Source organism: Plectropomus leopardus, chromosome 3 (genome assembly GCF_008729295.1).
Source record: "Plectropomus leopardus isolate mb chromosome 3, YSFRI_Pleo_2.0, whole genome shotgun sequence".
NCBI lineage: Eukaryota > Metazoa > Chordata > Actinopteri > Perciformes > Serranidae > Plectropomus > Plectropomus leopardus.
This window is the reverse complement of record NC_056465.1, coordinates 31,607,062-31,621,271: the sequence shown is the minus strand read 5'-3', so window position 1 is coordinate 31,621,271 and position 14,210 is coordinate 31,607,062. Positions and strand designations below refer to the sequence as shown.

General features: G+C 39.6%; 1 protein-coding gene across 1 annotated transcript; it reads right to left on the bottom strand.

The window, feature by feature from the left end:
• Positions 1-899: 899 nt before the first annotated feature.
• LOC121941286 (GTP-binding protein REM 2-like) lies at positions 900-13,586 on the bottom strand. The gene is made up of 6 exons (XM_042484046.1): positions 13,335-13,586; positions 13,140-13,200; positions 10,994-11,303; positions 10,823-10,896; positions 6,411-6,588; positions 900-1,786 (listed from the first exon to the last, which is right to left on the bottom strand). Exons 1-6 carry the CDS (start codon positions 13,520-13,522, stop codon positions 1,494-1,496), a joined length of 1,104 nt encoding a protein of 367 aa, XP_042339980.1. The 5' UTR covers positions 13,523-13,586; the 3' UTR covers positions 900-1,493.
• Positions 13,587-14,210: the final 624 nt, after the last annotated feature.

The following is a 14,210-nucleotide window of genomic DNA, read 5'->3' as shown; positions in this document are numbered from 1 at the left end:
TTTTTATAGCTGAAATGTCATTCGGAGCATCATATTTTATTTGCATTCCACATGCTTAATCTCAGTGCATGCTTATTGAACGATTACACTGTTTTAGACAACAATCAGAGCTCCTTTTAGTGACGTTAAAGCCCTCACAACACCTATAGACTTGGTGTATTCCTGTTTCTGTTCTTACAGGACTTCAGCATGAGTGCATCTCGCAATTTCTCTTATCAGATGCATTCAGGTGCACTCCCTCTGAGGGAACTGGGCACTCTGCTAAAACAGCAGCAAGCGACAGAAACTAGGATGAGACCTGCTCTCCTGGTTCAGTAATATTTCCCATATATTTGCCATTTCAACCATGTTTATGTATCTGCATCTGCTCAGCTGTGGGGCCTCAAATCAGCCACAAGAGGGAGGCTGCATCTCGCGCTGGTGATCCAAAACCTTAACCTTTCAGTCTGTTCCAGTAGTTTGCAGCCAAGGGAATGAGTCAGAATATCATGCCACCATTTTATTTTCTATAATAGCACAGCTCTCCCTTTTGATAACAAATGATGGTTATAACAACCTGTGATGTGCTAAATCTTTGTTCACGTGTGGGTGGGAGTGGGAGGATGGAAGTGCTGAGGGTAGAGAGTGATACAGATGAGTGCAGTGAAGCTGATATCTGACAAAAATCCTCTGCATTTTAATTTTATGTTTAAAAAAGAAATACAGTTCACTGCATCAGCCTTCCCATCTCTGAATCTATATGCAGCATAAAGAGTGGAGGTGAAGCCGCTGAGATGAAATTGACATAATGTGTACGTCTCAGTGATTTCAGGTCTCCTTGACAACCGTAACATGGCAACAATCACTCTATATACAATAATCTGTTTTTCCCTCTCTGCTCCTTCTCATATTGTCACGCTGAGCTCTGGAAATCCAGTTCAGATCTCTTTAATTCCCTTCTCTCCTTGCTGGCATTTCACTATTTACTGCTCAGCATCCCCATGGATACCACAATAGCTGAGTGTAAATGAACACAACGTGAATCATCAGCAAAATCTAACCCACTAATGAGTTCTGAATTTGCGTGGTCATGACTTTATCCTGGGCTTGAGCTGTTGTTAAATGTGATTAATGCTTTCCTTTTCATTGTCATAATAATAATGTGCCGACTGGTATAATAATAAAAAAATCAGAGGCAAATGTGCAGACTCAAAAAAGCTATTTATTATAGCTCTCAAAGCTATGAGGGTGACATTATGTATCACTACTATAGTTTATTTACATGTTCTACAACAGTATTTTATCCTTGCTGTTTGGTCTTGTGTACAAAATCTTTTATATCGTCCTACAGATAAAGATCACTAACATGTCATTCTCCCTGTTTTCCTCTCCTGAATTGTCCTGCCATCACTCTGGCACTTTCATACTCCTCTCTTGTCCTCTAATTGCTTCCTGCCTCTATTGGTATACTACATCACTTCCAGCTACCGTTTTTATAATAATCATCGCCCTGATCACAGGGCCCCCAGATCGTGGCACGAGCGAGACTTCTGCCTCAAGAATTTGCCCACCTCTCGCTCCCGCGGGTACCGAGGCACCAGGCTGGATAGGAAACGTTTGGCACGGGACGTCATGCTCTCACGTTGGCCTCCGCCGCACATGTCCTCCGCACTGGTCCCCGGGGGCCAGGGGGACTGGCCCCTTGCTAGCCTTACCACGCACTCCAGGAGCTCTGGAGTGCGGTGGTCCAGTGAGGCAGAGATCTCCAGGTACAGGCAGTTGAAGAGGGTGGCGCTGGACATGGCCTCTGAGGGACGAGAGGGGACAAATTGACCAAAATAAGGCACAGCACGTCAGTAACCCTTAGGGACTATTTGGCCCATTTTACACACTTTTCATTCTTCATTTTTTGACAATTTTGGCTGTGTTCATGCATATGGCATACATTTTGGCAAGATTGAGTATTTTTGTTTAATCTCAGAATTTCAGCTCAGCTCCTACAATAAGTCTGAAACACACTGTGTAAACAAAATTGTTACATTCATACTGTTCAGTGCAAAAAATGCACCATTGAAACCCGTACAAACTGCCATTTTTGATCCCATAGCCAATCAAAACATAAAAACATGCATTGTATTATTTCTGGTTGTGATGGGCCTTTTTTTGTTTCTTTGTTTGTTTTTTGTCATTTTTACTATTTTTCACCTGATTATGTCATTTTTATCATATTTGGCGTATGGAGAAAATACATGCTATCTCCACTGGGTGCGCTGTAACAATCAATGTTGCTGCAAATCACAGGTGGTAGTTTAAAAAAATATCTACTTTGCATGTAGTATAATGAAAATAATTAATTTTTTGTGTTTTTTCATCTAAAACCACAATGGCATCATGACAAAAACCTGGCATTTAGAGGGTTAAAATTCTGAAAACTAATGCAAATTTGATATTTATGATTAGGAATGATGTTGGTAAAACATTAATCAATGAAAGTAGAAAATAAAATTAATTTAAAATATTCTTTAAAGCGTAATTTTGAAAAGCCCTTTTGTGTGTGAATTTGTGCAATATTAAAGGGGGCCCTACGGGTTAAAAAGAGCTTATATTCTTTCATCAAGAAGGATATTGAAGATACTAGAGGGTAACACTAGGCATCTGTCCTTCTGGTGACACTGCTGTTTCTGCAATGTGTATTTTTATGTGGCGGCATTGATGTCCAAGACAAATTTCCCTCAGGACTAATCAAGAAATCTTCTTGAGGAGGGGCGTCTTTGATCCAATTTGGCAAAAACACACTCGCAAGCAGTTGCAAGGCGCTTTTCAAGAAGGGCAGATGGTTTGGGCTGTTTGATCAGACATTACTGATACTAAATTCTGAGGGGCTAATATGATCTGATGCTCGAGTCAGTCACTGTAAACATGTCAGACATAGAGAGAAAGATGATAACTGAGAAAAACATGGAAAAAAATGTGGGAGGGGGGTTTACTTGCAGGCCTTGAAGCAAGTTAGTAGAGAGGATGCCACATCAGTTTTACAAAACCATCTTGACAAGCTACAGATATCTTAGATTCACTTGAATGTGCCTCTAGGTAATGACAGTAAACACTGTAAACAAGTTGTAAAGGCTATAAAAACATATTTTTTAATCACTGCTATGAGCAATAGTCCAGACGGGACGAGTATTTTACAGAATGTTAAGGCTTCGCTCATAGAAACAGAATGCATAGAAAGGATGTTGAACTGTTCGCCGTGGTCATTTGACCGGTTGAACAGAAAAAGGCTGTTGTTGTTATTTGTTATGGTGACAACGTATGTCAGTAAAGTCACTTACTAGTTTGAGAGCACCAATCCGAGTTTCCCTATTTTACCGAATAAGAATAACGTCAGTTTCACTGCATTGTTACCTCGCTGTAAAACACCCTTCAAATTCAAGAAACAAAACAGAACTTGCCAAAAACTTCTTTGTTAACATTAGTTCACTTTTCCAACAATAACCAGCTCTAGTTTGGTCAAAATAATCCCTTAACTCACAGACTTGATGCAGATCTGAAGAGTTTATTCTCACTGTCTCTGGACAGCAACTCTCACTTGTTCTTTAGAAGCAGCTACAGTAACAACATGTTTCAACAAAAACATGCCACTAACAGCACAAAAGAAATGGATATACAGTAATATTTTAAGTAATGGTTTGTTTATTTGAAAATGTTCTACTGCACTGATCGTTTGGTCGTTACTGCAAAACCTCACCTCAGTGAGTTCATGACTTGTCTGTTTGTTTATGCATAATTCAGCCTGCTGCGTCAGATGAAATGTTGCATAAAAAATGGCCGCTGCTCCGACCATCCTACGTTGAATTGAACGGGAATGTCCTTTCTATCTGTTCCATTTCAATAGCTGCACCCCATTTAGATCCTACAGATGTCAATGCATTTTGACATGTTCGTTAGTAATCTTAAGTTTCCATCTGCTTTTTGCAGCACACAACAGAACTTTTACTCTGCTACTGGATGTTTTTTGCAGATATGCACCTTGGGAATTGTGGTTGACCTCTCACCCAAAGTTTTTATGTAAAAAGGCTTGCACATTTTTATCAAAGAACAACAAGCACCCGAAATAACTCCTCCAAATAACTCAGTGGGACTTTAAAGACTTTAACTCTGATTGTTGCTTATTTAGTCAGAATTTTTTAGTCAAGTAATAAATAAATAAACTTGAAGCATTCATTCTTGGAGCAAAGACTAATGCAGCTGAATTAGGTTAAAAAAGTCTTTCTTTAGAACATGGTCACTTGCATAAAAACACAAAGTGGTTTCAACACTATGGTCTGAAGAGTGCAAAAGAAGAAACAAGCATCAAGCAAACAATTTATAACCTGGGCAGCAGGTGTCACCCCGTCCTGATTGCTGAGTGAATGCAGGTGTGTGACAGCAGAGGATCACAGAGGCCGTGTTGAGCATGACACGCCTCCACAAGGGTGCAAAGAATGATGATGATGATTCCTCCTTTTGCACCCTGATAAAGACCAATATTAAATGGCTTTTTAACCTAATTCAGCTGCATTAGTCCCTGATCCATGCATGGGTGCCTGAAGTTTTTTTTCCTCACATGTGCTGACCCTTTTCTGTCTTTTCTGACAAAAACAGTCCTCAAACACACCATTACTTTGTTTGCTTAGTTTTGCAATCAATCAAGAAACATCAGCTTATTCATAATTGTGCCACTATACTTTTAACTAAAACAAAGAAGAGGGAGCATATTAATCCCATTTTAGCTACACTCCACTGCCTCCCGGTATCTTTTAAAACAGATTTTAAGGTTCTTTTATTCATGGTTTGGGACCAGCCTATATTACAGACTCTCTATCGCTCTATAATCCTTTACAAGCTCTCAGATCTTCTGCTGCTGGGTTTTTTAAATACACACTTTTACACGCAGAAAGAAAATAGGTGGAGCAGCTTCTGTTAACTATGCTTCAAAATTTTAGATTACCCTTAAGAGAGGTGGGCTCAGTGAAAATTTTTAAACAACATGGTGAGGTCCCGAGCCATCAAGTTAGCTCGACAGACAACTGTTGTAACATTAACATTCGTGGTGTAACATTCACTCATCCATTTGTTTAAGAATATTTGAGAATAGAAAGCATAAAAGCAAAAAACAAACATCTTATCTACATTAGTGTCCAGGGCATCCATCAGTCAGCATGGCATGACATGTCACGTGGAACACACTGCACACATGAGCACCTCGTGACGCAACCTCACTGAACTGCAGCGTATTTCAGGCTCGCGATGTTCATGCTGGCAGCGTTGTGGCTGTGATGCTTCTGCAGGGCTTCCTGCTGCTATGAGTACTGCATGTCCACATTTATAAGCACAACTTCCACTCATTTATGGAGTCTCCCAAGCTCCTGCTTGGTCAACAACATGACCTTGCAAATATTTCAAAATAAAATGCCTTGTGTCAACAACTGATTGGATTCTGTTGACAAAGACATTGTCAGAGGACTTTTATTGTGAAACGGAAGCAGTTTGAGCAAATTTGAGTAAAATGGATGTTTCCTCATTTCTGTGAAATTTAAACTGTTTTAAAGGTGGCATAAAGTCAATATAATTATCAAAACCCCATTTTTACTGTCTATTTCTGCTGACAACTGCTCACGACACATGAAAAAAAATTGGTGCACCAACATTTCTCTTGATGTGCCACTGCTGCTCACGCACGGTGTGCTCCAGGCATCAGGCCTATCACATTTTATCTGTTATGTAAAGATCTGAAATTATTTGTCGTTATCCCAGGGAAACACAGTTTCGTTATCTTGGGATCTTGAGAAAATTATCCTGTTATCTCAGAAAAACAGAAGCAAAAAAAAAAAAAAAAAGAACGTACGGCCACTATAAATAAGGTTTCTTATTATTTATCATTATTATTTATATAGCCCAATATTACAATTCAGAATTTGCCTCAGGGGGCTTCACAATCTGTACAGTGTATGACACCATCTGTCCTTAGATCCCCTTTAGCATATCAGGAAAAACTTCTTTTCCCCAAGAGGAAAAAAATGGAAGACACCTCAGGAAGAGATCAATGTTTCAAGGATTCGAAGTTTGGAAGGACGCCATAAACATGCTGTGCAATAGTACACATTTACACAGCCTGTGTTGTAAAACTGCATGAATGTGCACTCACAGTGAAATCTCTCCTACTTTAACTGTAACTGCGACTCTCTTCATACTCCCACACTGCGATGGAGCTGAGACACTGACATTTACATTTTCACATATTTCACCCTACGTTAGTGTTTACTGACAGATATAAAGAGCTGAAAATGTCAACACAAGCTGAGAGGATGGAAGCCGCAGCAGAAGGAAACCAAAAGAAAAAAAAGGGCAATGAAAACGTTAAAGATTAAATTATGAGAGGTTCTTCTTACCTTGAGAGGTGACCTCACGTGTGCGGACAAGGTCACTCTTATTACCGACGAGGATGATGGGAGTTTGGGGCTGAGTCTCCCTCAGGAGAAGTCGGAGTTGAGCGGTGCGGTGGAAACTACGCCTGTCAGTCACCGAAAACACCAGGACACACACCTCACACTGCAGAGCCGACAGGTCCTGAGGGACACACACAGGCAGTATGTTAGTGTATTGTTTTCACATTAGAATATACTGTAAAGAAATTAAAAGTTGAATTAGTGTATCTGCAATTTCACTTAAACCTTTCAGATCCCCCGTCCATTCCAATGGACATATAGTTTCTAGGATGTCTCGATCTATGATTAGGCTAGTTCAAGCAAAACTGCACCTTGCTTGGAAGCATAGACTATTTATAAAGATGGACAACATCGCAGCCCCCCAAGTGTAGCTTTTCAATCTGGATCGCCCCCTGGTGTCTGAATGCAGTATAGGTCATAAAGCCCGCTCCTCCATGATAATAAATAGGACACAGGCCAAACTATAAACTCAAAGTACACGCCAAATACATTTTTTCCCAAAGATGATTTCTGACACTGAAGCTGGCTCTCATCTAGTACATAAATGGTCTTTAAACAGCTTTGAAAGCAAACATCTATATGCTATAGATGCTATAGTACTTATACACGCCAAAATATCATATGAAAAATCTACAGCTTTTACTCAGGGTTTTAAAAAAAATATCCATCCATTGGACTGGATGGTGCATCTGAATGTCACCAGAAAATGAACTGGGGAAATACAGTTGAAACAGGGAAATACTGTTAAGATTTGATTTTCTAAGGATGTAATCATCTTATAATGCATCCTATTGATTATGTTCACAGAATATTTATCGAAGGATGTTTTCCACAGGAGATATTTCAGAAATTAAGGATATTTTGAGTCATAATGACAAAAATGAAAATCTGTATATATGTAATGTGTTTTAAAACACCACTTTATTCATTGATATGAGTAAATTATTCATGAAAATACATAATCTGTCATTTTTTTGTTGAAAAAAGATCTGTTAAGACCGTTTATTGTCATTTTCACTTTGAGGCGATTTCTGCGTTGATATTCTCCATCCATTGGAATCGATGGGAAAAAGAAATATTGAAAAAGTGTCCTGATAATTTTTTTTATGATTTATGAGTGCATTTAAAGTAGGAATCCATCATTACAATATTTATTGTGCATGTTTAGAACATAATTGGGTTTTGAACGGGTTGAGAAAAGGACTAAAATTGAGTTAGCACATACTGAAACACGTTGAGAGAACATCATCACACACGAGTACCAACAAGACCCATGTGGAGTGAAAACTTTCATTTCAGACTGACTTGTGAAACCCTCTACTTTCCATTGCTCTCATAAATATTGTTGTCACAGAATAACAGTGGAAGAGCTGCCTGGAGAAACACCAGACAGTTGAGTGCTCTATCTAAAATCCCCTGTGGCTTAGTGGGAAATTGCTACTTAAGATAGCATCGGCTGCAGAATTGGGCTGCACAATATGAAGAAAATATGTGATAACATTGTTGAATGTCACGATGCTGATATTATTTGCAATGAATAAACAGATATTAAAGTGCACATAGTTTTCTGCTGTTTTAAGCGTACTGCTAAAATATCACAAATTGAAAAGCATCTTTTCCAGCATTCTTTTACTGAATGAAATGAACGTTGAACTAAAAAACAATAATACCTCTGCTGTTACTTTTAACCAACTCAAAGAATCTCTGAGCATCTGGATAATCATTTCTCTTATCACAACTGCACTCTCTCTGCACTCATCTCGTCACGCCGTCCTCCTTTAATTATGCAGACTTACACAACAGCACTTACACTCACTTGCCAATTCTGACCAATCAGACGAAGCCTAATGATGCCTTACAGCTATGTTTGATTGGCCAGAGAGTTAAGAGCATGGTGCCTGCAAACAGAATGTGATTTCATACGTTGTTACTATATTTAAAGAGTAATTAAGTGCTTCAGAAAAGAGCATTTGTGCACTTCTAGTTCCCTCGTCTAAAATTTATGTTATTTTTTTTTATGGATTTTGGTTAGATGCCTGAAATAAAGTCTGTGGTTACACAAGTGTAATAGACTTTTTACACTACATCATAAAATATGTCAATAAATACACAACAGGTGAATTTTGAAGCTTTAATATCATATATATAATGATGTTTATTTATAGCCTGATGTTACTTCTGGTGATTGCATTTATGCTTAAAAAATTAATATCTTGCAGAACAAAATATTTACGTATCATAAACTTTTTTTCTGACACAGATCTTATTTTCTACAAAAATCCAAAACCCGACAGAAAAATACCATTGTGTCTTATTCGACGTAACCAGTGCAATTTTAACTTCCAGGTTGGCCTACAAATAAACCTCATCCCTACAGCACTCTATACTGCAATGTGTTTGCAAGTTGACATCTCGATGAGGATAAAAAATAAGATGGTTTGCAGACCTACTGCAAAGCACCTCGAATTCTTGCTGACATACATCCTCTCAAAGGAAAACAGAGACAAAAACCCTAAAAATAAAATCAATGAGCAAGTCCTTCACACTGCAGACGACTGACTGAACCTCGGCCTGTCTTTAGTTGGAGCTGTCATGGTTCACTAACTTTCCATTTCATTTTGATTAAGTACAGAATTGAGCGCAGAACGAAGTCACCTTCTGCAATCTAATGATAGACAAAGACAATTATATTAGGAAACTCCTAGTAAGGCGACTATTAGAGCGTCTCTCACAACAAAAATAGCTCATTAATCAAAGAGTAACACGTACCAATCCCCACATCAAAAAAGACAGATTGTGTCAAGAGTGGCGTGTTCAGCCTTTTCTTCACACATCCACCTAAATCCAAAATATTAATGCAGTCATTTGACACATCTGCTCTGTGGGCAGCTCACACTCTCTCTCTTTCACTCACACATCCACACACAGATGCCTCAGAACTGCACTCAAGGGAAAAGAGGAAAAAGTGTGCAAAACAACCTGATAATGAGCTTTCCTCGGGCAACCAGATGCAGATGCAGCAGATTTATTGTCCTCTTTGTGCCAGAGTGGTTTAGAACTTGGCATCAATTTCAGTTGCGGTGACGTCGAGTACAGTAAACAATTCAACGTGCCCCAGAAATAAAGTATAAACGCATAAAGAGTCAGCATCTCTTTATATATTGCAGTTCCTTTTTTGTTGACTTTTTAAGTTTGTTCCTCCTAAATTTGACATTCATTGTTCATTTTAAAATGTCTTATGCTATATGTTAGTTATGTCAGGAACCTATCCAAGTTTATACAGAGATACAATCAAGTTCAAATTCATGTGTGGAGAGCCCAGCTAGAAAAACAGACACTGTTTTCCCACCTTTTTATTGAATGCAGCAGACAAATGGCTTTAAATAAAGACAGAAAAATTAGACTCTGGCAAAAGTAGGTTAACCTTCAACTCCTGGATCAATATCCGTTTTCTTGTGCTGCATTGATGCCTTTCACTATTATATAAACCTCAGAAACCTGAGAAAATTGGTTTGATTTCTTTGAAAAATATGGGAAAAAACAATGAGCAACTTGAAAAGACAGTTCACACAAAAAGTAGATTTAGAAAGTAGTTTTTATAAAGGTTATGGAAAAATGCCCAGATAACTATATTAATAACTATAATTTATCATATATATATCAGAATCAACATTTTTAAATAATTTTTTTCCAGGCCATTTCCTTGTTATATTGTGTGCGGGATTTTTGTTTGTTTGTTTTTCTTGTTTTTTTGTGTGCTAATTTCCAGGTAATTTACTATTATATTGGTCATTTCTTCTGAAGTTGCTCATTGCCTTCTTTCCATTATTTTAAAATAAATATAAAACCACTGTAGGTTTCCCTGGTTTCAAAGGTTTAATTATAATTTTGAAATTGTATTACAGAAATAATTTTTATATTTTTTGTGGTTTGTTTTCTGCTTTTAATTTTTACTTTTTTCAGGGAATTTTCTTGTATCTTTTTACTGGTTTCTTGCTAATTTATGGGCCATTTTTTTTTGTTAAGTTGCTTGTTCCTGATCAATTTTTTTTTTTGAGAGAAATCAAGACGATTTGCTCAAGTTTTAAAGTGCTGAATAACGAAACTGAAAAGAAACATTTTGAGCTCCATCTTAAAACAGACCAAGGATCCAGGAGCCCTTGGGTCCTCTGACAAGACCCCCCCCCCCAATCCACACTTCCCCCCCCCCACACACACACACACACAGTGTACACCCCAGAGAAATGGCAAAAAGCAGCTGAGCACACAGTCTGCAAATGCAGAAAGGGCTCGGCGGACTAATGAGGGAGCAGAGAGCAGGCAGTGTGGGAACGGGGAAGTGTTGTTTGGCTCACCTGTCTCCAGTTGTCATAGATAATGATGGTGCTCTCCTCGTCATCCACGGTGACTGTGCGCACGTAACCCTCCCCTGCGGACAGGGAGCACAGCAGTTAGCTCTCACATGGGAGATGGGTGCTTTGATTTATTTACCTGCTTGCTCACCGTGAAAGCACAGCTTTGTATACCTTCAGAATCCACAGACGCAGTCCTGTCCATGTCTCCGGCGAGGGCGAGGGCCAGAGAGGACTTCCCCACGCCGTTCTGCCCCAGCAGAGCGATCCTTAAAGGCCCGTCAGGTCTGTCCTCAACAGCCACGGTCAGAGTGTCGTCCAAGGCTGGGCTGAAGCTGATTGGTGAAGCAGAAGGTCCAGCTGCACCTGACGACCAGTCGCAGTCATCGTGGACGGCTTCTTCTCGTCTGAGCTGGTGCTTTATGGGGAGAGGAGTGCTTCCTCTGCGAACAGTCGGTGTGCTGGACAGAGTCATGCTGTCACACTGGAGAGAGGAACATGGAGGGACGCTCTCTTCATTTTAGAACATTTAAAGCTAGTCTGTACTCAGATATGGTGTTTCTCATAAACATAAACATCTTATTTCTCAAACAATCAGCCATGTTTGCATGATGGTGTGACATTCCAGATATTTAATATTGCTGTTGCAGCTCCATAATGTCAAAGGACTTGCAGCAGAGGCTGAAATGTCTCTCATTAAACTTTTCCACATTATTATTATTCCACAGATGTATAAAGAGAACTAGAAACATTCAGTATGAGCATGAACCAAAAAAAGCTTGATATCTGCGGTATAAAATCACTTTCTGCTTCACCAATGGCCAGACGATAAGCTAACATGAATGCCCATAAACATGATTCAATTGTTAAAATGTTATCAGACTGAATGGATCAAATTCTGATAACAAAACGAGTCATTTTGCTTGGTTTTGATGCTCAAAGAAAAGTTAGCCACCAATTTACAAATCTCTCTTTCACCGTCACCTCTTTTTTGGGCCCATGGCATCATGTGACTGAACCAGAAGTTGTAATTCCAAGTTCAGCCACTATGTAAAATTAGCTTCATGGCTCAGCACAGTTCCAGGAGGTTGGACTCTCACTGCCTCTTAAATGCCTCAATCTTTCAAACTAAATGCCACCCACTTTCGCCTATAACTGGCTTTCTGCGCCAAATCCAAAATAACTCTGATGACATCACAGCTTCTTTTCACGGGCTGCACAGTATTCCACCCGACGAGTAAACTGATCTTCACATGTAATATTGATGGAGTGCCCCTTTAAAGCTACAATAACAAATTTCATACATCACTGACCTATTTTACCTTTTAAGATCATTTGGCAAACTTGCTAGCAAACAGCTACAGATACAAGCAAGGATGGATAACTACGAATGCACGATTACATTTTTGAAAAAAAGCCAGAGGAATATATGGAATCGTATTCCCACTTAATCCTCGATAAGTAACCCATCCACCTAGTAGTACACCCACCTCAACTACCACCACATTACTGAGTATGAACTTGCATACAGTTCAGAATCAGGTGATAATTCTGAGTGGATTTATCACTAGACACCTTTTACATTACAATATTGAGAATTTGATCCACTGTTTTTATATCATACAGTACATTTATTGGCTAAGGTTGCAGCAGTATATCGGTTTGAAGGTATACTGTAAAATAAAAGTTGACCATTATCATACCTTGAACATTTGCTTATCTATGATATAAAAAAATGCAACTGGCTGAAAAATCTCACCTTTATTTTATTTATTTTGAAAGGGATACTCTTTACGCATACTGTACTTTCATTAAAAAATGGCCTCTAAAAAAGTCTTAATTGTAGTGATAAAACATTTGATCAACCAAAACCAACCCTACTGTTTTTTTCTTTAAGACTCATTCTGACTAATAGTAATAATAATAATAATGAGCATACCAGTCTGGTTCTGTCCCTGATACCATGATGTTATCTGAAACAGTGAAAATCTAATGCAACCCTAATGCTGACTATGCTGTCGTTTTATTCAGCAAAAATTCAAATGAATGAATTAAAAAATGAATCTCCAATTAGCCAAAAGTTGCATTTAGTGATTGATTATAATGAGAAACTGACATCTCCTCCCTGCACCACCACCTACCTAAAACACACACACACACACACACACACACACACACAGGCAAATCAATAAACCCCCTTCATCAATTCCACAATCAATCACCATCCCATCCCACCACTTTACCCCAAATCTGATTGGCTAATTGAATTGTGGTTATTGACGCTGTTTGCCCCGAGCTTGCGCAGCCTCGTGCTCCTTACCTTTGCCGCCTTCTCCTCGTTGTTGAGCCTGTCTTCGGGCACATCTGTCGGCATCTGCAAACTGAAAATCAAGCCACCGAGGGAATGAGGACTCCAAAAGATACACACACACAAAAACAACCAACTCCTCGCGCCCCAACCTCCTCCCACTGACTTTATGAACCCGAGCCAGGGCAGCACGGTGTGATCTCTCACCTGTCACGCGGCTCTCGGCAACTACAAAGTAAGCACGGTCTCTGTTTCTTCCCTCTCTCGCGCGCTCGACCTCGCTCTCTCTCTCTCCTGCACGCTCTCTCTTTCCTGCACTCACACGCACTGTCTCTCTCTCTACTATCACTGCTCAGGTTAGGGCCCAGGTCCAGTTCTGCAGTCAGCACCGTCATTCATCACCGCTCTCCACACTGACTATGACTCACTGACTTGACAAATGCTCCTCCAGATTTTCTGCAGAGGAGAGCTCGGTAGACTCACGCGCTAAATGTGTTTTCTGCAGGTGCATGCAGCTCTGTAGTAAAAAAAAAAAAAAAAAAAAAAAGAAAATAAAAGAAAGGAAAAGAAAAAAGTGGAGCAGTGGTGCAGGAAGGCAGGGAGCAACGCTGTGAAGAGATGCTCAGTGTCACGATGCTTTCATTGACCTCTTGAAGAGGAAGGAGGCGATATGAAAAGTGACCGCTAGGGGGCAGCACAACACAAGTCTTCCTCTCTCTAATTGGCTCTGTTTGTGTGTGTGTGTGTCCTTGGGGGATATATGTTTAAATGTGAGTCATTTGGGTATTCCTTTTGTAGATAGAGTCATGACAACCTACCTACCTGCCCACCAGATGCATCAGTCTGTGTCTTGTTTTTTAAGGCACTCGTGACCTTTAAAGTGACTTGCTGCTTTTTTTTATGAAATCAAGTCTAGTCCCGGATCCAAGGAGTGTATTTGGACATGTTTTCTGTCAAAATGTGACTGTGGCCATGAGCGGTGGTGCGTCCCTCCCACACAAAGCCACAATAGACTCCGGCAGTGAGCAGCCAGGGCGCTATTATAGCCCTAATCCTGCTCCTATTATACAGGCCAGAGAGAGA

Excerpts from the sequence above, each read along its gene's own strand:
- LOC121941286 (XM_042484046.1), bottom strand. The coding sequence starts at position 13,522 with ATGACGGTGCTGACTGCAGAACTGGACCTGGGCCCTAACCTGAGCAGT. Across the intron at positions 11,304-13,139 it reads ACGAGGAGAAGGCGGCAAAG|TGTGACAGCATGACTCTGTC; the intron begins GTAAGGAGCACG and ends TCCTCTCTCCAG. Across the intron at positions 10,897-10,993 it reads TGCGTCTGTGGATTCTGAAG|GGGAGGGTTACGTGCGCACA; the intron begins GTATACAAAGCT and ends CCCTGTCCGCAG.